General features: G+C 40.7%; 1 protein-coding gene across 4 annotated transcripts in view; it reads left to right on the top strand.

Annotated features, from left to right (window-relative positions):
- The first annotated feature begins 1148 nt into the window (after positions 1–1148).
- Positions 1149–26707, top strand: part of PBX3 (PBX homeobox 3) — a 224048-nt gene continuing 198489 nt past the window's right edge. The window contains exons 1-3 of one of the 4 annotated variants that reach the window (XM_035112891.2): positions 1149–1983; positions 2979–3602; positions 4885–4958. In XM_035112891.2, the coding sequence (XP_034968782.1) occupies positions 3406–3602; positions 4885–4958 (271 nt within the window). In that variant the 5' untranslated portion in view covers positions 1149–1983; positions 2979–3405. The other 3 variants (XM_035112892.2, XM_035112890.2, XM_060270281.1) reach the window with 3 other exon arrangements.

The raw sequence follows: 26707 nt of genomic DNA, 5'->3' as shown, positions 1-26707 counted from the left end.
TAAATTGCTTGAGAAGTCTTGCAAATGCAACCAGTAAACAAGATAGGATAGTGCTGTCCTGCATTGTTACTTGCATTTATCTGGAAGCAAGCCTAGTTGAATAAAAGCAAGTACTGTAGTGCCTCTGAGTAAGCATGCTTGTTGTTGGGCTGCGATTCTGAGCACTTACTTGGGAGTAAGACGTAGTGAAGAAAAAAGTAGAAAGCCGTTATTACTTATATAACCCCTGCTACACGAGGAAGCATGTTAGGCTGGATTTAAACGCCTCTCTTGCAAGCGGGACAAATTTTCGGACATGCATTAAGTTTCCCGAGCGGGGAGGTGAAGCCTGCAAGACTGTATCTATTAACTAGGCAGCCTGCCCCAAGGGGCGCAGTGAGTTAGAGTAAGCACGCCTAGGCTGCAGGTGCACAAAGAAGAGAAAGCTGGCAAAGGGAAGGGAGGGTGTTTGAAGGTTGCTAAGGCGAACAACGGCCCGTCGCGGGGGATATGCGCCGCGGCCCAACTAACCTGGCCTTCCCCTACGCCGACACCTCCCAGAAGGCCAGCCGTTGCCATGGTGATCATCAAAGGCCGGGGTAGCGCGGCTTTCTTTTAACCCCCTTTCTTCGCGCCGCATCACGTGCCCATTCGAACGCGCCAATCACAAGTTCCTCAGCGAAGAGGGGCGGGGAGAGCGTGTGTTTCTGAGTAGGAGGGGTGAAGGACGTAGGTAGCTTTTTTCTTCCCTACGTTCACCACAATCACATCCGATTGGCTAAGATTCACCCTCCCCGCGCCCTGATTGGTCCGCAGCACATCTGGGTCTTTTATGGAAGGGTTCTTTTACGTTCTGTCTCAGGGTGTGTTTGTGATATTATTTGTTTTTGTTTGTCTAGGCCACGCCCCCAGCTAACTGGAGGGGCGTGGCGTATCGCTCACCGCCTCCTGCTAAAACTGTTCGTGACACGCCTCCTTCCCACCCGCCTCTTTCCCTTCCCGCCCCTTGGTAACAAGACAACCTCAAGAGCGGCGAGTTAGACGTTATCAGCCCCGCCCCCTAAGGGGCAGGACGAAAAGAGCGACGCTCGAGGCACGGCTGAGGGCGGGTAAAGGAGGGAGGGGCCTAGGATGTGGGTCGGGGGCAGCTTCTGAGGGGAGAGTTTGAAAGGCAGGAATTATGAGCCTAGAAAGCTAAGGCTAGAGAGTCATATGCTGAGGAAGGGTCAATTAATGGCAGGTACTAGGGGAGAGGTGAAAATACAGGGATTAGGGCTGAAAGGATGAAAATTGAGTGGAGGGTGTCAAGAAATAACGGGCTGTGGCGGAAGAGTTGAGTTTTCAGGATACTGAGGGATGGTCAAGAAATGATAGGGACTAGGGTGGAAAAATGAGGGGGTCGTGCAGGAGATTGAGGAGGGGGGTAGAACGCTGAGGGGGAGTTCTAGGAAATTGAAGGTCAAAAAATGAAAGGAGCTGGGGTGGAGGAATGAGGGCTCCTCCATGGCCACCACCAGAAGTCCACCTGCTGAAGCTTTCCCCCATTGCTGCATTTACCTGCTTGCTGAGAGAGAAGGGTGAATGGGTGGAGAAACCTCTTCACCTGCCGTATTTCTGCTTATCAGTGAGTTGTTAGTGGAAATGCAGCATGATAGGAAAGTAACCCCCAAGTACAGGTAGAACGGGTGTGTGCAGTCCTCCAACTACCTGCGTGGAATAAGGGGCCCTGACCTCTTTTTCCGTGTTAGCTGCACCCGCCCCGCCCACTACTAAAGGGGAAACATTGGTTAAAAGTGGCAGAAATCTGGACGCGGGGTTTGCCAGTTCCATTTAGGCTGCCTCTGCCTTCTTAAGACCCATAATTCGAGCAGTGTTTTGTGGGGGTTGTGGCAATACCAGTAAGGGGTGCTCTAGGAAGAGCTAAGGAGAGATGCTTGCAGGCACAGAAAATGCCATCGGAGGTGGAGTCCAGGGAGGAAAGCTGAGGCTACCACCCTAGGCGCTGTGAGTTAAATCCTATTGAAATTAGCAGGGCTTCTTAGTTTAAAGAAAAATTGTGGGAGATTAGTCTGTAAAATATCAACTGCGCTTGTGGATACCGTAATGAAACTATCGCCGAAACATTTGGAGTGGGGGTTGGTTCTGAATCTATAGTAGCCAGGAGTTCCGAGGGGGCGGGCTCTTGTAGTGTAAGTATCAGTGGGGAGGGGCTTTGGAGCAGCTGCCTAGAGGAGGAAGGGGGTGTCTGGGGGAGGGGGCGTGGCTCCGGCTGGCTCCCACGTCCCCTCTAGTCTCTCTCTGCTTCTCTCCTCCTTCACAGGGTGACACGTCTGCAGGGTGAGTGAGTGGCATTGGCAGACTGTCAATCCCTCACCAAAGCGGCCATCAAACAACATAAAACACACAGTCACTGAGCTGCTGGGCTCATAAATTCCAGCTGGCGGATATTTTTGCACATTGCTTTGCAGAGAGTGTGTAATTAATTTTTTTCTTTGCATCTCCCCCTTTTTTAAAAAACCCAACATCCGCTCTTTTCTTTTGCACAAGTTCAAACTTTTTTGCTGCTATTTTATCTTTCCGTTGCACAGACAAGACAGACATTGGGATCGTTTGTTATGTATGTGTGTGGTTTTTTTTCCGAGAGGGGGAAAGGACAATCATTTTTCCCTCCCACCGGCTGCATTTTCTTGTCTACTTTTTCTTGTCGTTTTTTTAAATGTTGCAATTAGGGGCTGGGGGTGTCTGCTTGGTTTATTGTGATTTTTAAAATCCCATACCGTGTGTCACACTCGTAACTTTTAAGGATTTGAAAGTAAGTTTTATCCCGTTCCCCTCTTTTTTTTTCTTTTTTTCCCCCTTGCTGCATTTTTACAAAATTTTCGTCCTCTCTGTTTCCAAGGAAAGGGTTTTCAGAGGAGAGAAAAAAACAAAGACAAGTAAGAGAAAAGACATAGACGAGCAACTAACTTTTTTTTTCTTTCCCCCCTTCCCCCTTAAAGGAAATAATAAAGCCTTTGGGTGAAGATTTGTACCAAAGGAAAGAAAACTTCAGCCACCTTATCAAGGCCGTTTATCCGAACCACAAATATTGTGATGAAAGAAGATTGTAACTAAAGAAGAGAGTGATTTACTGCTCTGGAAAGCAGAAGAGAGAGTGGAATAAACAACGAAGATCCGGTCAAATATCAAACACTGATCCCCCCTTCTCTCAGGAGCAGGAACTGAAATTCATTACAAGAACAAGAGATTTACTTGCATTTTCTCCCCCCCCCCCCAAATCTTCCAAGCACAAAACCACCTTATCGTGAAGCGCTTCTTCCCCCCCTCCCTCCTCCTTCGCCTCCTCCTTCTCCGGCGTGCCGTTTCTTCTTCTGCTGCCTCCGTTGCCGCCTCTCCAAGTGCATTGATTGGGCTGCGGTAGGAGGCATGGATGAGCAGTCCAGGATGTTGCAGACTCTCGCCGGCGTGAACCTGGCTGGCCACTCGGTACAGGGGGGCATGGCTCTGCCTCCTCCCCACGGACACGAAGGGGCCGACGGCGATGGCCGCAAGCAAGACATAGGAGACATCCTCCACCAGATTATGACCATCACGGACCAGAGCTTGGATGAGGCGCAAGCAAAGTTGGTCTCATTAAAACAAAAAATCCCAATGTTGTGTATGTGTGTGTTTGTGTGTTTGTGTGTGTGCATGTGCGCGCGCGTGTGTGTGTATGTATGTCTTGGTGCGCTCGTGTGTGTGTTTATATGCGTGGCGCTTTTTGTTGTTGTTTCGCTCCTTGCTGTCTCCTGCTGGGACCAAATATTCTTGCAATTAAGACAACCCTTTTAATACTAGAGGAGAAATGCGGGGGGGGGGGGCACAGACCAGGGGCAACAGCCAGAGATGGTCTGAATAAGGGAGAGAGAAAAGAAGCACAATATACATGTGCAAAGATTCCTTCCTCCCACCCCCCCAAAAATCTGTCTTATTGCACTAATGCTTGGAGCTGGGCTGTTGCTGATAACCTTCCCTTTCTTAGGATGATGCCCTCATTTAAGGGGTGGGGGTAGAATTGGCCTGCCATCCCATGCTGCTCTCCTCTTGGAGGGTTTGCGTTTTCTTTCAAAGAAGTGTGTGAACTTAGTAGTGCTCTGCACAAGCCCCAGATTGGTGTTTCTCTGGAGTTAGATTGATTTAAAAATTAAAAGAGTGAGGAAATATTACAGGGTCCAAGAGATTGGGAGAAACAGTTCCTCCCCTCCTTTTTTCTTTAAAAGAAATTATTTTTAATATAAATTGCAGTAACTACAAAACAATGCATATAGTTGAACTCTGGAAATCCCCTCTCTTCATAAATCAGTGATGATGATATAGCAAATCGGAAAGCTTTGACAAGCTGTGATTTATGCATGAGAAGAAATGGAAGGAAATTTTCACATCAGGTTTCTGGGGTTTTGTTTTTTAAAAACAACAACTATAATTTCAAAATGAAACAAAACAAAAACTTCTTCAGTATCCCTTCCTGGCTGTAAGTGGCAGGCAGGGCGGCTGGGGTTGACTGGGTTTTCTTCTTGTCACTTAGTCTTCACTTCACTGATGAAGGAGAAGGCAGTTGACCCTCTTGCCACCCACCCCCAACTCAGTTTGCACCTCTGGTGATTAAGTTCAAACATCCTTACCTTTTTCCTTAACGTAGGTGTTCTGTCCACATTGGGATCACTCCTGTTGCCCTCTTGAGCCTAGCTTCAGTCTTCCCCATCATAAGCTATACCCTTATTCCTTGTCAACTTTTGTTATTCCTTTGCGTAGATCAGAATGCAAAGAGTAAAATGTAAAGATTTCAATTAAAAATGATTTCCCCCTGCTTTGCATTAAGATGCCAGGCTTGTGCTAATACCTTTTAAAAAATCTTTTATTTTGCAGAAAACATGCACTGAACTGCCACAGAATGAAGCCTGCTTTGTTCAGTGTCCTCTGTGAAATCAAAGAGAAAACAGGTAGGAGACCACAAGTTACACAGCTTTTGAAATGAACCCCTTTCCCTCTCTCCCCCCAGTAGGTAAACATTGCGATATACTTCTCTCAGCGAGCTCTAGGAGAGCTGCTTTAGGAACCGCAGCCATCTTTGATCATCACCTCCTTGTCTGTTTCTGATCTTTGGGTTGGGAGGTAGAGGAGAATGTAATCAATCAAGAATGCTTTTTAAAAAAACAATTCATAATCCTGTTGCAGAATGAAATGTAAATGAAAATGGTAGTGTATCGCCTATTCAGGGTAAATTCCCCCTCTCGCTGCAGTCAGGGAAAGTAAAAGCAAGGATCCGGCTTTCTTTCCCCTCCTCCTCTGCCTTGTTTTGAGTATCTGCTTCTTAAAGAAGCAATGCAAGAGGCTGGAGAAGCCAATTACAGCCAGTGGCCCCTCTGTGTGAGAGACCAAAAGAGCCAGCAACTTTATTGAGCCACTCTTGTGTTTTTGATTTTGTCAGTACCAGTTTATATGTAACTAAAGGAGTCAGTCAATAGCTTTGAGCTCCCACATTTTGTAGGAAAATTATGGGTGTTCAGATGTGCTTTGGGAAGACATTCTTTACGTGTGTTCTATGCACATCCTTACACAGAGGGGGAAATACATTTATGTACATTAGTGTTTCTGTGGATATTTTTGGCAAGAGACTTTGCCTCTAAAAATGGGGACAACATGTCAAAGAGAAAGTACCTAATAAGAGAAAGCATCTTGTAGAACTAAGGCTAACAGGACAGTCAAGCAGTGTGCTTTCACACTGAATGAAGTGTGAGAGACTGAAAACCACCTTCTCAACAATTGGGTCCACAGGAGATAAATATCTTAATGTTCATAATTCAGCTCACAACGCTAAAACTCCACTTTCAGACATTTGATCTGAGTTGTCACTAACTGCGATTAGCACCTGTGTGGCACTTGACTTCAGCGTGTTGTTGTTTGTATAGATCTTTCAAAACTCCCTCCCCCGAACTGCATGGCACGCTGAAAGGCCTGGTAGATATTGCAAGTGTAAGCATGTCTAAGGAAGGCATACTGCTTGTGTGCATGATAGAATAGAAATGCTGGAATATATAAAAGCCAGTGAGTTTTTAAAAACAACAAGAAGCAGGTTTTGTACTTCTGTGTATGTACAGGAAATCCAGCAATGTCTGTCTTTTTGCATAACAGTTAATATGAAGATGATGATAAAAATGCCTTGTTATTACAGTAGAACTTCGTGCACATACTCTGTACCTAATGGGGGTTGGGGAGTCAAGGAGATGAGAAATCATTAATATTAAACAACCTTTGACTGCATTGGAGCTAAAAGGAAGAAAATGCTGAAAGTGTCCCGTGACCTCTTGGGCAGCACGAGTACTCCAGTAGCCAAAGTCCTTAAAGTCTCTGTGCCCTTAATATTTTAGCTACCCAAAAAACTAAACTCTTCTCTTCTGGCAGAAAGCAAAAACTATGTATTGATAAATGCAGATTTCAGTTATGTAGGTTTGGGTCCCTGTGATATTTTATTCACAAACAGCTTAAACCTTGTTTATGTGAAAGAAAAGTTTAGTTGACCAGTGTCAAAGGTGAGTCCAGAAGAAAGAAAGCCCTTTTCAGGGCTAAAGCACTGCTGGCGTAGGTTGTATGCTAGGACCTGGCTCCTTTAGAAGAAAAGAGGCTGATAGGTTATCTGGAATATTGGGTGAATTTGGTCACCAGCTAAAATGCTGATCTGTCATCCACAAGTTATATTTGTCTATGAAATAATGGAGGCATAACTTTATTGATTACACAAATAATGAGGCATATGGTAGAATAGTACCCATAGTCTACAGCACAGTCTGGCATGCAGGAAACACATAGTGTTCCTTCTTTCTGCCTTCATATAAACTCTTGTAAATAATAATTGTTGATACAAAATATCTCTTTTGTGGTCAACAATTCAAGCAATATTTATTGTTATGCATAGTTTTGTGTTTGTTTAAACTGTGATGGTTTTGGCATATACACTTTGACATAACTTTGTTAGTGTATTTGGATACTTTTCTCTGAGTGTTGGCAGTTGTATTATTTTTAATTTTGTTTTTAATTTTGTGTAATTGTTGCATGTCATATGTTCTAATAAATATGTTAAAAAATTAAAAGCAACAACAATAGCAACAAAGGGATGGCTTGTCCATCTGTGAGAAGTGCAATCCTTATCAACTCAAGAAGCTTAGGAGTGGTGGAATTGATATGTTGAGTGATTGATGAAGGAAAAATGCATCTCCTCTCCCCACCCCCATGAGTGTTTATAAGGCAACTCTCATTCAGGATTGCCCATCTGAGATGAAATGGCTGAGTACACATTAGCAAGGGAAGCATGAAAGCAAATTCTTGCATATCTTGTATTGCATTGTCTTATTCTGGAAGGGGGAGGGGGGGCATTTCCACATCTTCCTCCAGTGTCGTGATCCACTCTTAGAAATCCCTTTTCTATATTTTACGCTGTTCTTTTTATATATATACTCGTATGTTTCCATATAAATTTTAAACTTCCAGAATAAAAACTTGTGTTGTTGTTGTTGTTGTTGTTGTTGTTGTTGTTGTTGTACCACCAGTGGGATTCCTGCCCCATTTCCCTGCCACCCCTCTGCTGTTCTACTACTGTATATGATTTGATCCCAGTAATTCCAGGCAGGGTTTCTTTGTTTCTTTTGCTGCACAAAAATGTAGCGTAGTAAAAGAGAAGCATTTGTTTTCCTCCATTTCCCATAGGAAAAAAAATTATTGTGATTACTTTTTGATGGGGAAAATGGAGAAGTAAGATTGAAAGTGGGAAAAGAGAGGCACATAGTAATCTTGGCCTAAAACAGTAATATTAGACTTGTTTGTTCTGGTAGATCCAGGGTGCTGCTGCTGTTTGAAACTGAAAGGCATTGTTTTTATCTTTGAAGATAATTAGAATTATTTGCAGTCAGTGATAAATTTGACCACAAGATCCTTAAACATACTGTACTTTAAAAAAAAAAACACAACTTACAAGTACTGCCTTTTAAACAAGTGTTGGGCTAAATATGTATCTCTTCTCGGGTTCTGAGGTAGGCTACTTCACAATCATTAAAATTGTCTGTAGTAATTGTTTATTTCCATTTGTATAAATGACCATGTTGAAAATAATTCATTTATGTTTCTAGTATTTGATTGGATACGTGTGCTTATCTTTCCTTTTTAAAATTACAGTGGTATTCTTTTAAGGGCAGGGAATATAAGAAATAGCTGTAAATGAGATTCTGTCTCCCGCACTGAAATCTAGATATCTAGAGGTAGGTCAAGGTAATAGGCATTTCAAAACGGCATCTGTTTTGATTTTTAACACAATGGGAGAAAATGAACCATAAAACATTGGGAGTCCTCTACTATTGTGTTACGGCTTTCCTATTAATCTGTACCTTTTATTTCAGTCATGCAAAATCCAAAGTTATTTGCTAAGGTTGCTTGTTTTGTTTTGTTTGCTACCCCTTCTTGTTTCAGCGGTTCCTAGTCTGATCACCCCAGCCTCCAGCTCAAAGGCGATGTATCTGAATTAACTTAATATGAGAGTACATTAATTCTGACGGTTTTTAAAGCAAGTTGGGAATTGCAATCATTTCCCGGCAGACTGTTCATGACTGAGATCTGAACCAGTATCTGAACTATATGTTCTAAATTTCTGCATGTGAATATGTGTGTGCTTGTATGAGTGAAAGAAAGAATTGTGTCTGTCTTTCTTTAAGAGTCAAATATGACAGCTGCCAACCAAACCCTAATTTAATGCCACTACAACCCTAAATCGCATTCATTCACTAGTAACTCCTAATGGCATACATGATACCTTGCCAGATTTGTGGCCTTTGTGAGGTTTATAAACGGGGACTGACTTAGGGAGATAATAAAACTTAATGAACTTCTTGGGTACAGGAGGTGTCTGCAGGTCTGTTTCCATGGTTCAACAATTTATTTACAAGTTTTTAAAGTAGCAATTTCTTATTCTCTTGTCCTTAGTGTCTCAAGTCCTCATTCAGACTTCCACTTCAAGAAATCAAAAACTTGTTTTGTTTCCCCTCTTAATAGAAATGCCTTAGTCACATATGTGAACTGAAATTAACAATAGAGTTAACTTCTTGTTTCCAACATATGCCGAAACCATTGGTGTTATTGTTGCAGTTGTAACTAGCCATGTAATGCCACTCCGCAGAGAACATTCCCCATTATCTCTCTGTAGCCACATGGGTGTTCAAGGGCCAGCTCATGAATATGTCTTACTTTCATCTCTTGTAGTTATGCAGACTAGTCAGTATAATGCAGCAAGACCTTAATGATTTCCTTCTGCTGTAAGATATTGAAAATAAGTAACAAGTCTCCATCTTAAAAGAGCAAAAGAACTGTTTCCATTGAACTTTTCAGTAATCACAAATTGGCACAGACATTGTAGAGGTAAAAAAACCCCAGTGACTAATATTTAAGCTGTTTAAAAGTTTGACCGGGTTGCTGTTCTTGAAAGTAAATATGAGGTTGTGATATGTTCAGCTGCTTTAAAGTTATTTTGTTTTAACCTTAATTGCTTCAGAATGAGGATTATAATCTCCCCCATTCCCCCCCCACTCTGTACTATACTGTTAGGAATTAAATTAAAATGCAGTAGTGTAAGTGGGTTTCTTTGCTACTACAAACAAAATGAAGTAAAAAATAATATTTTACGTAGCACACAAAAACATTGAAGTCCCATTGCTATTCCTGTAGTGGTTCTTTAACAAGTTTGAATATGTGTTCATCTCTACTTTAACCTTCCTTATTAGTGATTTTTCTCTTTAAAAAACAACAACATACAAAATATTTTGTAAGCCCACCATCTCAGTGCTTTCAATATTTGATTGTAACAAACCTGTTACTGACTGCACCTTTGCCAGAGGATCAAATAAGCCGCAATTTGATTAGAAGTGATCTCTCGCTTCTTTTTCGTGCCATTTTCTTCTCCAGGAACCTATAAGATATAATCAGAACTGCTTAACTCAGTCTCTGTGCTGGTTTTTTTATAAAGAAGACACTTAATTTGGTGCTTTGACACCAACATATCCTTGCATATTTTAAAATATTTTAAACGGATTATGAACTGTCATCCAATATACTTCTGTAATGTTCCTTCTAACTTAGATCTCTTTTGCATCAAATAAAAAAATGAATTAATGTTACGGCTAGGTATAGGTTAGTGTGAGACTGCCTAGGCCAGGCCTTGCTGTACAGATTTTAATAGATTTGTCAACTCAATTCCTACAGCTCTTGATGAGAATTCCTACAGCTCAATGAGACATGCCCATTTCTGTGCCCTGTGAATATTATGTGAGCCTTATTTAATTCAGACAGCAAGCTACTCAAAAGGCATATACTGTATCGGAATCAGTATTGCGAACATCTGAAAAGCTTAGTTTTATACAGTACAAAACAGTGAGCACAGGATATTTATCTAGTTATTTTTTGTTTGTTTTTAACTTCTCTGTAGCATTTCAAGCCTCAGAGAACAGCTAGCTGAATGTTTAAGATGCATGGGAATAACTAATAAGGTTGTATACCAGCAACTTAACATAATCTAGAGCAGGGTAGTTTTTGTCTTCCTCCCCCTGTGTATCACTGATTGAATGAGATGTAGTTGTTTCTATGAATTGACATCAGGAGAAGAATGCTTTGGTGGATCTTCCTCTTTCTCGTAGCAGTCATGTTTAATGTCATTCACTTATCAAGATGATCAGCACAGTTCTGATAAAAACTTACTTAACACACTCCCTTCTTTAACCACCAGTCCGACCTTTTGTCATGTTTGCATTTCTTTGCTAAACAATTCGTATGTTCTGATTAGAACTGGAATAAATAATTTACAGAAATAACTAACGTGAGCAACTGAAATTTCTGTTTGGTTTTTGCACCTCCTGCTTTCCCTCCCGCCCCTGTTTAAGAAATGTATGTATGGGGTAGTTCATCAACCAAACTGATAAATTACACTTCTCAACTGGACATTACAGCTATTCCGGTGTTATCTGTACAACATAGTCAAACAAGGGACTTGCATAGGGAGGCAAATGAAGTGTGAGGCTGCACCAGCCTGTGCATTTTCTCTCTCTCAGAAGGTGCTGCTTGCATTTGTCTTGAGCCAGGAGTTGGAGAAGGAAATTGGTGTGCTAATTTGGCATTCTGTCATCAAACCTTGAACCTTATTGCTTGTCTTTTAGAAAACAGACATGTAGCAAACCTTTCAGTTGGAGTTTCTTCTTGTTTCATATGTATATTGTATATCTAGCTCCTATGATCGTTTAAAAAATACACATATTTTGCAAGATAAACGATAGAGCTCTTCAGCTATATGTAATGATCGTCATAAGTTACTGCTGGTTTCAAGAGCTCAGTCTTCTTTGGTTGAAAGTGAGGCAATTATTCCTGAGAATCTGATTGAATCCAGCATTTCTTAGAAGGTGTATCGCTAACTAGGTTTGATCAAGATCAGGAATGTTGCCAAGTAGAAACTAAAGTCTGTCCTTCCTCTAAAGCTATACCTGAGTTGGATTTAGCACTTATATGCTGTCGCTTGCTGAAGGGAAAATCCATTTTCAGCTGGAGTCAGATAACTCTGGCGGAAAGGATGAAAAGAGTTTGTTCAAGCAGCAGATATTTGGGGTGGGAGTTCTTATTTCCACTTCTTGGTATCTTGCCATGCTTTATATTATTCTTTGACCTGTATATCTGATCTTACTGTCAAGCAGGTAGTTTTTCACGTGTATGTTTTGGGGCTTATTTGTGTGTGAGTATCATACAAGGATGAAACTCTTTAAAAACCTTGATAAGTTATGTGTTTTGGCATACATCATGAAGCAAACCTATCCATCTCGAGATCTCTTCCCATGCAATCTAAATTAAGATTCTATGCGGGCCCTTACAGATGCTGGTAACTTTTGGCAATTATCATTTTGTTTGGTGAGCAGTAGTAAAACAGTGTGCGGTAAAAGTGTTTAGAGGGAGAAAGGATAAATAAATGGGACAGTTTTGCAATGCAAAGTGGTTTGGGGTGTTTTTTGAGGATTTCTTGGCTCTTGCTTAACTGCTATTGTGAAGCCTGGAGCAGATTTTTTCCCATTGCTAATGCCCTAGAAGTATTAATTCACTTTGATATGCTAATTAGAGGGCATTATGCAAGAAATGAGATTAAGTGGCAGCATGAAGCCATTTGCCTGTCAGTAAATTGAGAGCTTTAGCATCAGGAGGAGCTTTGTGTGTGTGTGTGTCTGTGTGTTTTCCCTGAGTTTCTCTTGGTTTTGCATATAAATAAAATTGATTGAAAGGTCTAGAGAAGCTTCTAGAACATTGGTGGTTCTTCTCTTCTCTTCTCCTCCCCCCCTTTCCTTTTATGATTATTTAAACTTTGTGTTAGAGACTTTCTCTGCATATTAATTGATCTAATGGGAGACGGGTGAACGTGAAAAATTCCTTTGTGTTTCACTGGCAGTACATTAAGAGAAAGGGAAGTGCAATCTTGTGTTGGGTGGCATTTCTGTCTACCTCTCTTCCCTCCCCTCCCCTCCACTGACCTGTACATTTATGATGTGGTGCTGTAAGACCCTTCTGTGCAGCAGCCTTGAAACGGATAACGGCAGACTTGATGACTTCCGTTGGTTTTGCCCTTTGAGATAGCATGATGAGGGTTTGATTTCAAGAGTACCACCAAACAAATAAGTTGCAAAGTAGCAGCAAAGGCCTGATTCCCCCACCCACTCACTCCCAGAGTTCCCCATGAATTGGTAAGCAGTTCACACACATACATACTGTAGTTCAGAAAGAAACTGTTGTGTTGTGTGTTGATTTTATTTGTCTGCTATTAAGGAATATGGAAGTAGCTTTAAAGGTTGACCTTAAAATCGGTAAGAGCAAGTAATTCAGAGTTAAAACATATGTTCTCACCTTAATTTGATTAATTGCACTTGCTTGTTGGAGCTCATATAGTGTATTATATCTGTGTAATAAGCCTCTCATGGCAATAGGATAACTGGTGGTAATGTAGTTTTTGATCTAACTAAGATCATTCCAACTCCATTACCCATTTCTGATGCTTAGCTTCTGTGGTATTCAGAATATTGATGCACAAAGAAGCATTGAAGAAAAAATATAAGTGTGTGAATGAGCATGTGCACACAGAAAAAAAAACTGTCTTACGGTTTTTCTGAGTCTGCTTAGTGTGTGAAAGCTTGTACTTTTTTTTTTACACCTTAATATCCACAGCTAGCGAAGGTCAAATTCCTCTCTAGTTCCCTCTGTGCTCTGCCTGACAGTTCCTTGTGAAGTAAGCTAGGCTGAGGGCTGAATAACATTTCACACTCTTAAGTACTTTGATATGGATATCCCAGTGCAAAATACATATGGTGATGCATTGACTGCAAGTGATGAAACGACATTTTCTGAATAGCTGGACTCCTCTTTTCTAGGCACAGACAGGGGCCCCAGTCCTTCCCTGGTCTTCATTTATATATATACTGTGGGCAACTCTTGTCATTTTGGTGTATGCCCATTCATAAACAAAATTCTGCAGCGTGGTGTGTGTGTGTGTGTGTGTGTGTGTGTGTAGTTGAATATCCCTTCTGTAGTACAAAACTATAACTGAATAGGCCATAGAGAGATTTTTGCATCTCAAAATGCCTAGGATTTTTTCCATCAGGTTAAACTGCAACTAGCCATTTAACTGTAAAAAGCTAAAAAGCCCACCAGAATGGGAGAATCAAAGGCAACTACAGGCAACGACCAATTTCTGACCCTGGCATGCGTTGGTGGAGGCAACATAAGCATGCTCTGCCCCGTTATGGCCCTTCCCTTCCCCATTATGCTTCCTTTTCCAACCACTTTCGGGTCACTGCAAAGTGCGTGTGCATGGTCGTGTGTCAAGTGGATGCGTGTAAAGTGGTTGTTGCCTGTAGAACAATTCTGGTATGACTTCCACAAGACTATCATTATACAGTGGTGCCTCGGGTTAAGAACTTAATTCGTTCTGAAGGTCTGTTCTTAACCTGAAACCGTTCTTAACCTGAGGTACCACTTTAGCTAATGGGGCCTCCTGCTGCCGCCGCACGATTTCTGTTCTCATCCTGAAGCAAAGTTTTTAACCCAAGGTACTATTTCTGGGTTAGCGGAGTCTGTAACCTGAAGCGTCTGTAACCTGAAACGTCTGTAACCCGAGGTACCACTGTAAACATGGGTATATGGTGCCCTTACTGAAACAAAACTTGATGGGTAAAATAGCATGAAAAGGCTTAGTTAAATCAATGTTAGTTCTTTCTGGTCAGAACCTTTTCTCTTCATTTTAAAAATAATTTTGGATTTGGAAAAAGATTGACTGACTAATGCCCCAAGAAAATTTCATTGTAAGAAGTAACTTTGGATTAGTAACTAACTGTTCATTTCTGAGCCTTAGCTCCTATGACAAAAGCGCTCATGAGGAATGTTTTTTGTTACCTGCTGCCTCCACTATATTAATGTTGCTCAGGGGTCACTGCAATAAAGGGGAAACTTCATGAATAGAATAAAGGAACGGAATCCATTTCTGATTTGAGGTACAGCACTGTCAGTTACCGGTAGTAATATTGCAACTAGGTTGGCTAACTGGAGGTTGAAGTCATTGAGCGGCTGGATGCAGAGAAGTGGTGGGATCCACCAGTTGGGAAACCCCCAGGGGAAGAAGGCTCAGAGCCAGGGGAGTGGTGATGGGTCAGTGATGCAGTGGTCAGAGGGAGAAGAGGGAGCAGACTGGGAGGAGGAGGTGCCGGAAGCAGAAGAGGCAACAGGGTTTAGTGAGCAGGAAGAGCTAGGGGCAGAGAGCAGTCCAAGCTCAGAGGCAGAAAAGGAGGCAGGAGAAGAGGGGTGGGGGGCAACAGGCGGCAATGAGGCAAGCCACTGAAGAATCCAGGGTGTCTCTTCATCCTGCTGTGCCCCTCCCCCCATCTCCCATAACACACTGAGAAATGAAGAGAATAGAGTGAGGCACAAGGTGACCGAGGCTTAGGCTGCTGGGGAAGGAACTGGGGAAGAGCTTTAGACAGTTGTGGAAAGGCGGAGGCCTTCAGTCCCCGCAACTGCCTCATTGGGGCAGGACCTACTGTGCTGTTTTGGTTTCTTTGAAACAGACTGACACTGGTGTTCTTATTGCTGACCTACTCCTTGCAAGTTTGAGGTCACTGGCTCAAGGGCTCCTGATCCAATGAGTTCTGACTCAAGACAAATGATGATGCTGGGTCCGAAGTTGGTTTTACCTCTGCCTCTGGTGCTCCTTCCTATCTGAGTCTGAGCTTGAATTCAGGCCGCTGCTTCGGATGGGGGATCCTGATGCAATTGAGGTGAAAATTTACTCTGCAAAGCTCTTTTTCTCCTGTGGCTCTCTGCCCCCTGGAACTCTCACCCCAATGAGGTTTGTCTAGTGCTATCTCTGTGCAGAGATGTGAAAGCTAGGGGGGAATCTGAAAAATGGGGGGGGGTCATTTTTTTATTTACCCTATAATTTTTTAGAAAATTTGGAAAAACTCCTGAAACAATTGTGTGGGCAGGGTGTGTGTGTGTTTCTACCTGCCAATTTTCACATCCCCAGGCCCCACCCCTGGACTTTCATATCTGCGTCTCTGTTATCTCTTTGGTGCCAGGTAAATGCTTCATCCAGCCCTTCTAGGATGTTTTCTAAAGATTTGTTTGGTTTTTAAATGCTCATCTCTTGTGACTTTATTCTGTTGTATATATCTTTATAGTGTGTAATGTTCAATGTTGTATATTCAGATTAAAAGCGATATGTATATTGAAAGTTAATGTTGTTGATTATTTTACTGCATATTTTGTTTCATGTAAACATCTTAGAGACTTTTACAGTTTAGTATACAAATTCTGTTAAATGCTTAAAATGTTAATTTGGAAATAAGTCCCATTGTGTTCAAAAAAGCTTAATTTCAGGGAAGTCTACAAATAATTGACGGTGGAAATTTCCATGGATTCTGGTGGAAGTGGAGTCAGTCTTCTGTATACAAAGCATAGGTTGCTCGCTTTGTTGTCCTATCTGTATGCCAGTTATAATGCCATTTGCACATATAATGTGACTTTTTATTATGTGCTTTTCATAGTTTTAGACCTACTGTAGACCATGACATACAGCAGTTTCCCCCAACTTAGTGCCCTCCATGGAAGGTTTGCTTGGTGTTTGAATTTGAGGTCAGATTTAGCAGATCTTTATATCTGAGGCTGGTTCATCAGGAGCAGCCTCAGTCTGCCTCTACCTGCCTGCTTTTTATTTACAACCAGTGAGGATGTTTCTCTGCTTTGGCATTCCCTCCAACATTCCTCATATGAAAATAGGGACATTCTATTCTACATCCTCTTGCCCTTCTCTGTTGTCCTCCCACCCACCCCTCCATTGTGCTGTAAGTATGGAGGAGATGGGTATGTGGTTACCCCCAGTACTTCCATCTGTACTTCCATCTGTGTGCCCTCATGCCTCCTTCCCAATGTCGCTGCTGCTGCTGGCCCAAAAGCTGCTTCCCCTGGCTGGGGGAATTTGGGACTCTCGGTGACCAAGTGAGAGGCTGTGATTGCTTAAGGGTTTTCGTGAATGAACTGGCATTTTCGTGGCCCTTGGAGGATATGCAATGGATCCAGGGGTTGGCAAAATTGGTCCCCAACAGGGGGCATAGCCCTGGGGGGCCCCCACAAAAATCACCTCAGATTGCTCTAGCTGAGGAAAGAGAGTTAATTGTGTGGGGCAGGAGGCATGATAGCCAGATTGCCTAGATGACAATAAATTCAGAATAAATTTAGATCATTGGTGAGTAGGGTGATGGGATGGATGGTGTCACCGCCACTGCTCTCTTTGTACTCACCACCTACAGGGACTTTTAACTTCTGCCAAAAAAATTGTGTGTGTGTGTGGCCCTCAAAGTCTTGGGGGACCTGAGTTGACCTACCTGCCTCCCTCCTCTTGCTGATGGGCTGGGCTGTTGCATTTCTGCTGGTAAAATAAAAAAATTCCTTCAGTAGCACCTTAAGGTGCTACTGAAGGAATTTTTTTTATTTTGCTTCGACTCAGACCAACACGGCTACCTACCTGTAACTATTTCTGCTGGTGTGTGCCTGACTAGGTGAGGGGAGGGGACCCTGGATGAGGTGGTGGTGGTTCCACTGGCATCTTGGTCCTTGTGCAGGACTTGCTAGTGGCTATCGTGGTAAAGTGGTTTTTGTGTGTGTGTGGAGTGAGTGCCAATGCAGCTCCTTGCCAAGGATACAAGGGATGCCTAGGTACGCCTGTATGGAGCCACCTGCTTATTGATTTTCCTGCCTTCTGCCCTTCTACTTCCGGTGGGCATGAGTTACGACTGGATCCATAATACAAAGGGACTTAATTTAAATATACAGTAAATATAGTAATGTTACTATATTTATACCCCATTTTCAGTCGCTCTCAAATGAGCTTGTATAGTGAAGATGTACACACAGATACTATTAGAACAAGAATACATAGGGGCATGTCTGGAAATCTTCTGGTTCCTAAGCGTTGATGATACAGTTCAAGTTCCAGGCTTCAAGGACAAGTGGAGCTACTAATTGTAAAGACACCTGGCAACAGAAGCAGCCCCTCCATTTGAATTTATAACCACATAAGAGAAATTACTTGCTTTTTATTTCTGAGGTTATTCTTTGAAGGATATTTTAGACACTGAATTTCTGGCTTCATTGATTACAAAGGAATATTTATTTTATTTGCTTTTACGACTTACATCCTGCCCTTTGTCATAGGTCTCCATACAATGCACAAAAATAATAATTAAAACACAATAACTATTATTTGCTACCAAGGAGTGTGGTGGAGTCTCCTTCTTTGGAGGTCTTTAAGCAGAGGCTTGACAGGCATATGTCAAGAATGCTTTGATGGTGTTTCCTGCTTGGCAGGGGGTTGGACTGGATGACCCTTGTGGTCTCTTCCAACTCTATGATTCTATGATTCTATGCAGGGTGGATAAAAATCAATGATTTTTCAAAAAAATCGGATTTTTTTGATTTAAATAGGATTTTTTTGATTTAAATCGATTTTTTTGATTTAAATCTGATTTTTTAAAATAAAATGCTTTTTGAGGAAAATATATTACCATCCAAAGGTTATTCCATCATGAAATAAAGATTAGTTTTTTAATTATGTAGAATAAGGTTGTATATGTTTATTTTTGGGGGTAAATAAATGCCATTAATCCATTCACAATGTCATGCTCTTATTTAATTATTGGGCAGATTCTCTGCCTACAAGATATTATCACAGATGCTTGGTTTACTTTTGCAGTTCTCAAAACTGAATTTGATTCAACAGAGATCACATGCCTCTTCTTCACAGCAAAAATGTTATAACATGAACAGAGTTGAGAAAAAGACCTTAATCCTATTGTTCTACAAACCTATGAATTCAGAAACAACCCCTTCAGTGCTAAGTTTCAAGAAGTTCGGTGAATAGAATAGAAACAATATTTTTCTGATTGTTTGGAGTGGACAGTATTTAAGTTTTTCATGTGATTTAAATCGACTATGATTTAAATCAAGCCTTACTGACTAGTGATTTAAATCGTGATTTAAATCATGATTTAAATCAGTTTGATTTAAATCAAATCCACCCTGATTCTATGATTAAATTATATAAAATACCAGCAGCAGTTTTTACATTAAAAAACTAGTAGATTTCTTGGGGGCAACTCAACAATATTTGCTTAATTTTCTAGTAGTTTGTTGTGACAGAACTGGCCTATTGATAGTAGTCTTACTAATATTGAAAGTATGCCCTATATCCATTGATGCTTAATTTACTTTGTACATGACTTTATGCAGCGATCAGGGAGCAGATTTTTCTTCCTACCTGGCTTCCAAAATTTTGCAAATAAAATTGCACCCTGCTAATAACATTCTGTGTATCAACCTCCCCCTCCCAGGAACAGAGTAGTGTTTTCCTGCATGGTAACCTAAGCTTTGGCCTCCCCTGATGTTTACACCTGGCTCCAATTTCCCCACTGTGCACACCCTCCCCAAATTTGCAAGGCGTTGGACTACATGACATGATCACATGCCAGAAAAATTTCAGGGTGTTTCCCCCCCAGGCAGCTGCCATGTTTATCCAAATAAATATTTGCTTATGTGTCACTTTTGTTTTTTTAAAAAAATGTGAAATATTTTTCTTTTGAGGGTGGCAGCAGCAGTGGAAGTGACTTTACAAAGAGCCAGTCAATCTATATTCTGCATAGCCAACTTCTGCTGGAAAAAAGAAAAAGGTTATCCTGACTCCATTCTGAAGCTTATACTGTAGATCTGTCCAAAGGGGGGCTAGTGCAGTTCCACAATGGGTTTATAAATCAATATATATTGTAGTCTTACCATTTTGTGTTTAAACCCCTTTATTTACATTTTGATAACTTTTTATGACAGTTTTGCCCCAGTGAGATTTGATAGGCAGGTACTGTAATGTGCCCTTTTCAAGTACTGTGGTGGTTCGAATACCTTTCCCATGGAGATCTGTTGGGTCCCTTCTCTTTGTGTTGGATGGAAGGTTTGTTTTGCATAAACAAGGCTTTAGTTTTTTTAGGGTTTTTTGCCATTATACTGCAATTGGCTTTTAACCAACTGTTATGGATTTGTTTTTATCCATTTCCAGTGCCTTTGGTTTTATTCTTGTAGTTTATGTTTCTGGTGTGTTAATTTTTTTTAAGTTTTGGCCTGGGCACTGGAAAAGCATGATAAATTTATAAATCTAATCTAACAGTCATGCAAGATAAACCAGTATTATCCCTTGGTGCTGGTGCAAGCAGAAATCTGATGGTTTGTTTAAGGCCAACCAGTCTGTTTTGTGGGTGAAGTGAGAATGGAACTGAGGATTTCTGACATACACTTCTATACAGTGGTACCTCGGGTTATAAACACCTCGGGTTACAAACACTTTGGGTTACAGACTCCGCTAACCCAGAAATAGTACCTCGGGTTAAAAACTTTGCTTCAGGATGAGAACAGAAATCGCGCAGCAGGAGGCCCCATTAGCTAAAGTGGTACCTCAGGTTAAGAACGGTTTCAGGTTAAGAACAGACCTCTGGAACGAATTACCATAAGTTTGTAACCAGAGGTACCATTGTACTACGGTATATTACTTCAGCTCTCAACAAGCCATCCAAGATTGTGTGTCAATTCAACTTGACTTCAAGGGTATATTTATTATCATTTTTGAACAAATTATACAAACATGAAAAGTTGTGGAAATGATTCTGTGCTAGATAAAGTGATTCATTATAGGAGCAGTCGGGTTTATGGCACTTTATACCAGGGTTTTTCTCAAAAATTATAGCACAGTCTTCCTGTCACTATAAAAACTAGTGATAGTCTATAATATCACACAGTAGTGGTATTTTTAGGATTTCATTTGTTATTCAAATGGAGTGGGAGCTCTCAGTTTCTCTCCATCATATTTCTTTACCTTTGTTGACTTCAGGTATTTAAAAGATAGAGAGACAAGCATCCTGTACTAAAAGTGAACTAGAAATATCATGAGGATGTTATTCCCAACCCATCTTCTTGTCAGGGGTCAGCAAGAGCAAATTATTGTTAGCAGCCTTATACTGTTTTAAAAACAGCTATAGGGTCAATTACTCCAGGATTGCTTAAACACTGTGGACGTGGACCTTTGAACTAAGAGCATGCGAGGCAGTAAAACTGTACCTGGACTGCTGTATTTCAGATTGTGGAAAGGGGAATCACACAGCAGAATGCTTTCCTTGTTCATTTACCTGCACTAACAAAATGATGCAATAAGTAGTTCAGTTGAAATTCTTCTGCCTCCTGCCATTTCTTGACATCTACATTTTTATTGTAGGGATTTCTGAATTATGGATAATTTATTTCTATTTCCCAGCGGAATGAAGTGGTATAGCCCAAGTACTACCTTATCCAGCTGGTTTGCATGAACTAGACCTTATGCAGATATCCAGGTGTGGGCAAGCATCCCATTAGAAATATCATGAGCTAGATATATTAAACTTTTGCCCAGGGAGTTTCATGTATTAAGTTAAACTTGATTATATCTTGAAATGAACACTTGTATGTTGCTGCAGACATATGATAAGGTAGTACCTGAGGCACCCTGTTAACTGCTCAACAAAAACCCTGCGGCACCTTCAAGACTGACTACCGTAGTCTTTTGCAGTTGAAATTCCATAGGACCAATAGCCTATTTTACCAGAAGTGACTTGAGAAGGTGGTAGATACATGTTTATGGGGCAGAGATGAACAAGGAGAGAACTAAGGGTAGCAAATGCAAATAATGTAGCCTCATAGCAGTGGTGCAATTCACGGATGGTGGTCATGTTGCATTTATTTTGAAGAGATCAGTACCTGTATTCTAAATGTGAAAGCCGTAACTTGGACCAGAGGAGTGACAGGAGGCAGTAAACAGTGAAATCAAAGAAAGTCTCTGGATTTCTGTAACTTAAAAACAAACAAACCCTGCTAGCTATTTTTTTTTTTTTTTTGCTTTTGATTCTCCCTACCCCTTTGAAGGCTAGTGTGGTAGAAAGGTAGTCTAGAAATAGGTATCATGTCTTAAACCTCCCTCTACTTCCACAGGGCCTAGTGTCATACCAGCACTAGTAGGTAAAAGTTATTCCTGGGACAGACACAAGGCTTCTGACTGCATATTGTTGTATTTTTATACTGATTTTTCAGTCTGGGCTTGTGGAACTAGTTTCTGTAATCCTTGTGCTGAGAAGCTAAACTAGTCTTGTGTTGGGGCCAAATTCACCCTTGGTTAGTAGAAAGAAGTGAATTTGGTATGAATTAGTTCGTACTGGTTTGCCACTTGTTAGGCCCTTGACGTGTTATCAATAAGTACCTTGGGAACTTATTGACTTGTTGGTTCTTGACCTTTTGGCTGTGGCTAAGTATAGGAATTGAATGCCTGAAAATTAAATGATAGGCTATATATGCATAAATTCTTGGGTGTCAGTGTATTACATGGACTAATTTCAGTTTACCTGAATTTACGGCATTTAGTGTTCAATAAAGGAAATATTTCTTTCAGTACACAGAGAGTAATAATATTGTGGTTGCTAGCACTAAGCAAATCAATTTCCTTTTACAGGCTGATTATCATAACAGCTGCTGTTTAATCACCCTGATTGTTAGGTAACTTTTCAATTGCCTCAACATTTTGGAAGAAAATAGGTATGCTGCCTCACAGGCATCATGGCATAGTTGTGGTTTACCTTCAACAAGGTGTGATTCCGTTTGGCGTGTATTAGTAGTAGTGATAATCCCAAACCACCAACTTCTTAAAAATTGGGTTATACTTTGTAGCACCTTGACTATAACTATGTTGTGTTTGTTATTCCCAGGCTTTCTGCTTCTCATTTTGGTGAAATTAAATTAAAGAGAAAAGAGAAAAGAACCCATAAGTAAAAGTGGCACTCTATAAATATGTTTATAACTATAAATATGTTAGTTCTCAAATTTGTAAGGGTAGATTGACAGTGTGCACTTTGTCCCTCTATTCCAACCTCCACATATGTTCTGAAAGCATTCCGGCAACTCTTCAGCTATATTTTCACAGCGTGTTCACTAATTATTGCCTGAAAAGTATGAACTTTTCCGGACAAACAAGATTCACTTGACTATTGGTCTACTCAGGAAGGACAGCCTATGATCTGCCTTCAGGTGTTTACTTCTTGGCTTCAGCATTTGATTTGGAAATACCCAGCCAGGAATCCTATCCATGTTCTTTTTCTTTCTCCCCTTGATCATGTATGTGTAAATAGTGACCTTAAGGACTGGTTTTCCCCATGAAGCCTGGTCAAGATCAACTTCTGAGGCTTGTATGTCTGGCTTTAATGGACATTTATTTATTTATATTGTTTTTTATTAAGATTTTAAAACAAAATTTTAGCATTATCAATGCTGATAAAAAACACAATTTACATTTTACATTTTCTGTTACCCCCCCTGCAACTTCCCACAACTTCCCTTTCTGTTTATCACATATTCATTTCTTCTGCTTATAGTTTTATATACTGTACCTTATATACTGAAATTAAAATTATACTTTATTAATATATTCTTAACATGTTACCCTCATATTAAAATTTTCTCTTTATGCTTGTTGATTGTAAGTGTCTCAATTAAATCTACTGTAGTATTGCCAGAATCTACATTGGCTCCCAGTACGTTTCCAAGCACAGTTCAAAGTGTTGGTCCTGACCTTTAAAGCCCTAAATGGCCTCGGTCCAGTATACCTGAAGGAGCATCTCCACCTCCATCGTTCTGCCCGGACACTGAGGTCCAGCACCGAGGGCCTTCTGGCGGTTCCCTCATTGCGAGAAGCCAAGTTGCAGGGAACTAGACAGAGGGCCTTCTCGGTAGTGGCGCCCGCCCTGTGGAACGCCCTCCCATCAGATGTCAAAGAGAAAAACAACTACCAAACTTTTAGAAGACATCTGAAGGCAGCCCCTGTTTAGGGAGGCTTTTAATGTTTAATAGATCACTGTGTTTTATTTTTCTGTTGGAAGCCGCCCAGAGTGGCTGGGGAGACCCAGCCAGATGGGCGGGGTATAAATAATAAATTATTATTATTATTATTAATCCTTATTATTAAGTTCATTTCATTTCATTGCTTCTGTATATACATCATAAAAGATTTCCAAACTTTTAAAAAGTCATTATTGTCCTTATCTTTGAGTTTTTCAGTCAGCTTCAACATTTCGGCATATTCCATCAACTTTTCTTGCCATTGTTCTTTCGTTGGTATTTCATCGCATTTCCATCTTTGAGCTAGTAAAATTCTAGCCGCTGTTATCACATACATGAATAAATTCTTCTTGTCTTTTGGCAAATCTTGATCTAAAATACCTAATAGAAAAGCATCTGGTCTTTTAACAAAAGTCGCCTTAATCATTATTTTCATTTCATTATAAATCATATCCCAATAGTTTTTAATTATTTTGCAATTCCACCACATGTGAAAAAGGTACCTTCCTTTTCCTTACAGTTCCAACACTTATTGGAGCTTGTTTTAAACATTTTTGTCATTTTCACTGGTGTAATATACCATCTATACATCATTTTCATATAATTCTCTTGTAGCAATATACACTCAGTAAATTTTAAATTAATTTTCCATAATTTTTCCCAATCTTCCCTTTGTATCTTATGTCTTATATCTTGTGACGTAATGGACATTCATTTAAAAGTACTAGGTTTGGGGCTTTCACCATACTGGCACCATAGTTATGGTATTCCCTCTTTGCTCACTTTTATATGGGTTTTAAAACCTTTTTATTTCAGTGAGTTGATTCTTAAAATTGTTTTAAGATTAATTTATTAATACATTAAAATAATACACATTTCATTGTATTTGATATCTGTTTACTGCTTTGGTTACACTTGTAGAAAGTGAGGTAGAACTAAATTTGTGAGTGTGTGTGTTTTGAGGCTTTCTGTACATCTGGCTAAAGAGCAGTAAACTTTCCTGTATTGTAAGGGATACAGAATTGGTATATTGATTGCTGATCAAGTGAACTCTGGATGTTTAGAGGTGATGCAGCTGAGCATCTTTGTTATTAATTTAAATTTGTTTCTAAAAACACTCTGTATAGTGGTTCTAGGAGACATTGAATACAATCTGTCGTAACAATGTTCAGACCAAATTTGCACCCTGGGCTGCCTTGCTGCCTTGAGGGAAGGCAGGAAAAAAACTTATGTTGACTGAAGGGGCTCAATACCTTTCTGTTGCTAAAACTAAGGAGGTTTGGTTCTAGTATTTGCCTGGATGGCATACCACCTGTAATAAAATCTTATTATTTTGCATGAGCAAGTGGTATGATTGTGTAGGAGATACTGGTGTGATAAGCTCTATGCCCCACTGGGCAGTGGCTGTTAAGAGGGATGGACAGGAAAAGACCAAATTGGCAGGTTTGTAAAGGAATTCAGCAGAACCAGTACAAATGATGTAGAAGAAGAATGCAGGAATATAATAGTGATACAGGAGCCACTTTTTGGGATTTGTGGGCTGGAGTTGGCATATTAAAAGGACAGGGCCAGGCTATACAGTTCAGGCTTTAGATAAGCACAATCAAAATTCTGCCTCCTGTCCCCCAAAATCAGTGTGTGTGTGTGGGGGGGGTGATATATGTCTTTGGAACTACTTATTAATTCTTCCAAGCACTGAAAAGGAAGTTGCTATTGTGGTGAATCTTGCTCAGTTTAGGACCTTTTGCTTGAGACTCATGTAAATATTGATAAAGCATGCCCTATTCTGCACCCAACCCCCCTGCGACACTTCTTTCCCCTGCAACACCCCTGCTCTTAAAAGCCTTGGCAAGTGTAAGCTGAAGAAGCACATTTACCAAATAAACAATTGACTTTAGCTTATTTTGTTGCTGAAAGTGGCCCCCAGTGAACTGACTGCAAGGACTAGATAGAGCCTAACGAAATGGAATGGCCGCCTGCTGGCTGCCTGGCTTGCTGGCTTGCTGGCTGGTGCTGCGGCAGTGTACTTCCTCTTTGTGGTGCAAGAGAATTGGAACAGGCGAGACATTTATCATCTCCTTTCCCACTCTTTGCGCTTGGGGTGGGTGGGGGGAAGTTGTCAGTGAAAGAAAAAGAACTGTAATCGCACATTTACATATGCTTCTAATTGTTGATTTGGGGATTTTCTATGAATATGGCTTCGCAAAACAGATGCTGTTGGAGGGGGCAAAAAGCAGGAATGTATCTCTTATTTTTCTCTCCCTTTTTTGGGGTGGGCAATGAATTAAATGTTTTTGTGGCCCTCTCATCCGTAGCTGGGAGCGGTTTGTGGACCGCGTCTGCAAACGTGCCTCATTATTGTTTTTCACACATAAGTTATGCAAATGAGCTTTTATGGCAACTGGCATAACAATTAGCATCCTCCAGCAATATTTTAGCAGGTTAATTGCAAAATTTCTAAATTGTACATCTGACTTGTTAATTAGGCATGACAGAGGTGGTAAAACAGTTATCTTCAGGCAGTGGCAGCCAGGAGCTGCTTGAAATGCAAAGAGCAACGATTGATTGGATTTGAGGGTTAAAATTGTGGGAGCGCTGCTGTTGTCAAGTGCCGCCGAGCTGCTATGCTCGATCCGCTTGCCTTGGAGCAAGAACGGCCTCATCACCGAGTCCCTGCCATTTGAAAATCTGCCTTATTTAACTCTCTAACTTGCTAAACCCTTTGGATGCTGAGTGCCTGCATTGCTGTCACTATTTTAAGCAGAAGTAATAATTTCAATTTTTATTTACAAATGCAGCTGATACATGACTAGCTCATGTGGGACAATCCAGCCACCTTCAACCCCCAACCAGCGCTTTTAATTTTGACCACATATCTCATTGCAGTGCTTATTTCATTGTGTTTTTTGAATGTGGAATTAATTATGGTTTGTTAGCTTCACTTAACTCTGCTTATGTGCCTCAAAACATTTATTTTCTAAGGTCTGTGTGTGCCTCTTTATTATAATAACGCCACTAATTTAAAATGCTAAACATAGACAATGATCCCTTCTTGGTCAGTCAGAGGGATATCGGTATGATTAAAATGTGATATTAACACAAAATTTTCATGCACAACCAAGAAAGCTTTCAAATTCTAGTTATACTCTTTTATGACACCAGTGCCTGCTATTTTCAAACAAAATGCCAT

The sequence above is a fragment of the Zootoca vivipara genome, chromosome Z (assembly GCF_963506605.1).
Source record: "Zootoca vivipara chromosome Z, rZooViv1.1, whole genome shotgun sequence".
Lineage (NCBI taxonomy): Eukaryota > Metazoa > Chordata > Lepidosauria > Squamata > Lacertidae > Zootoca > Zootoca vivipara.
This window is presented reverse-complemented; position numbering and strand designations above follow the sequence as displayed.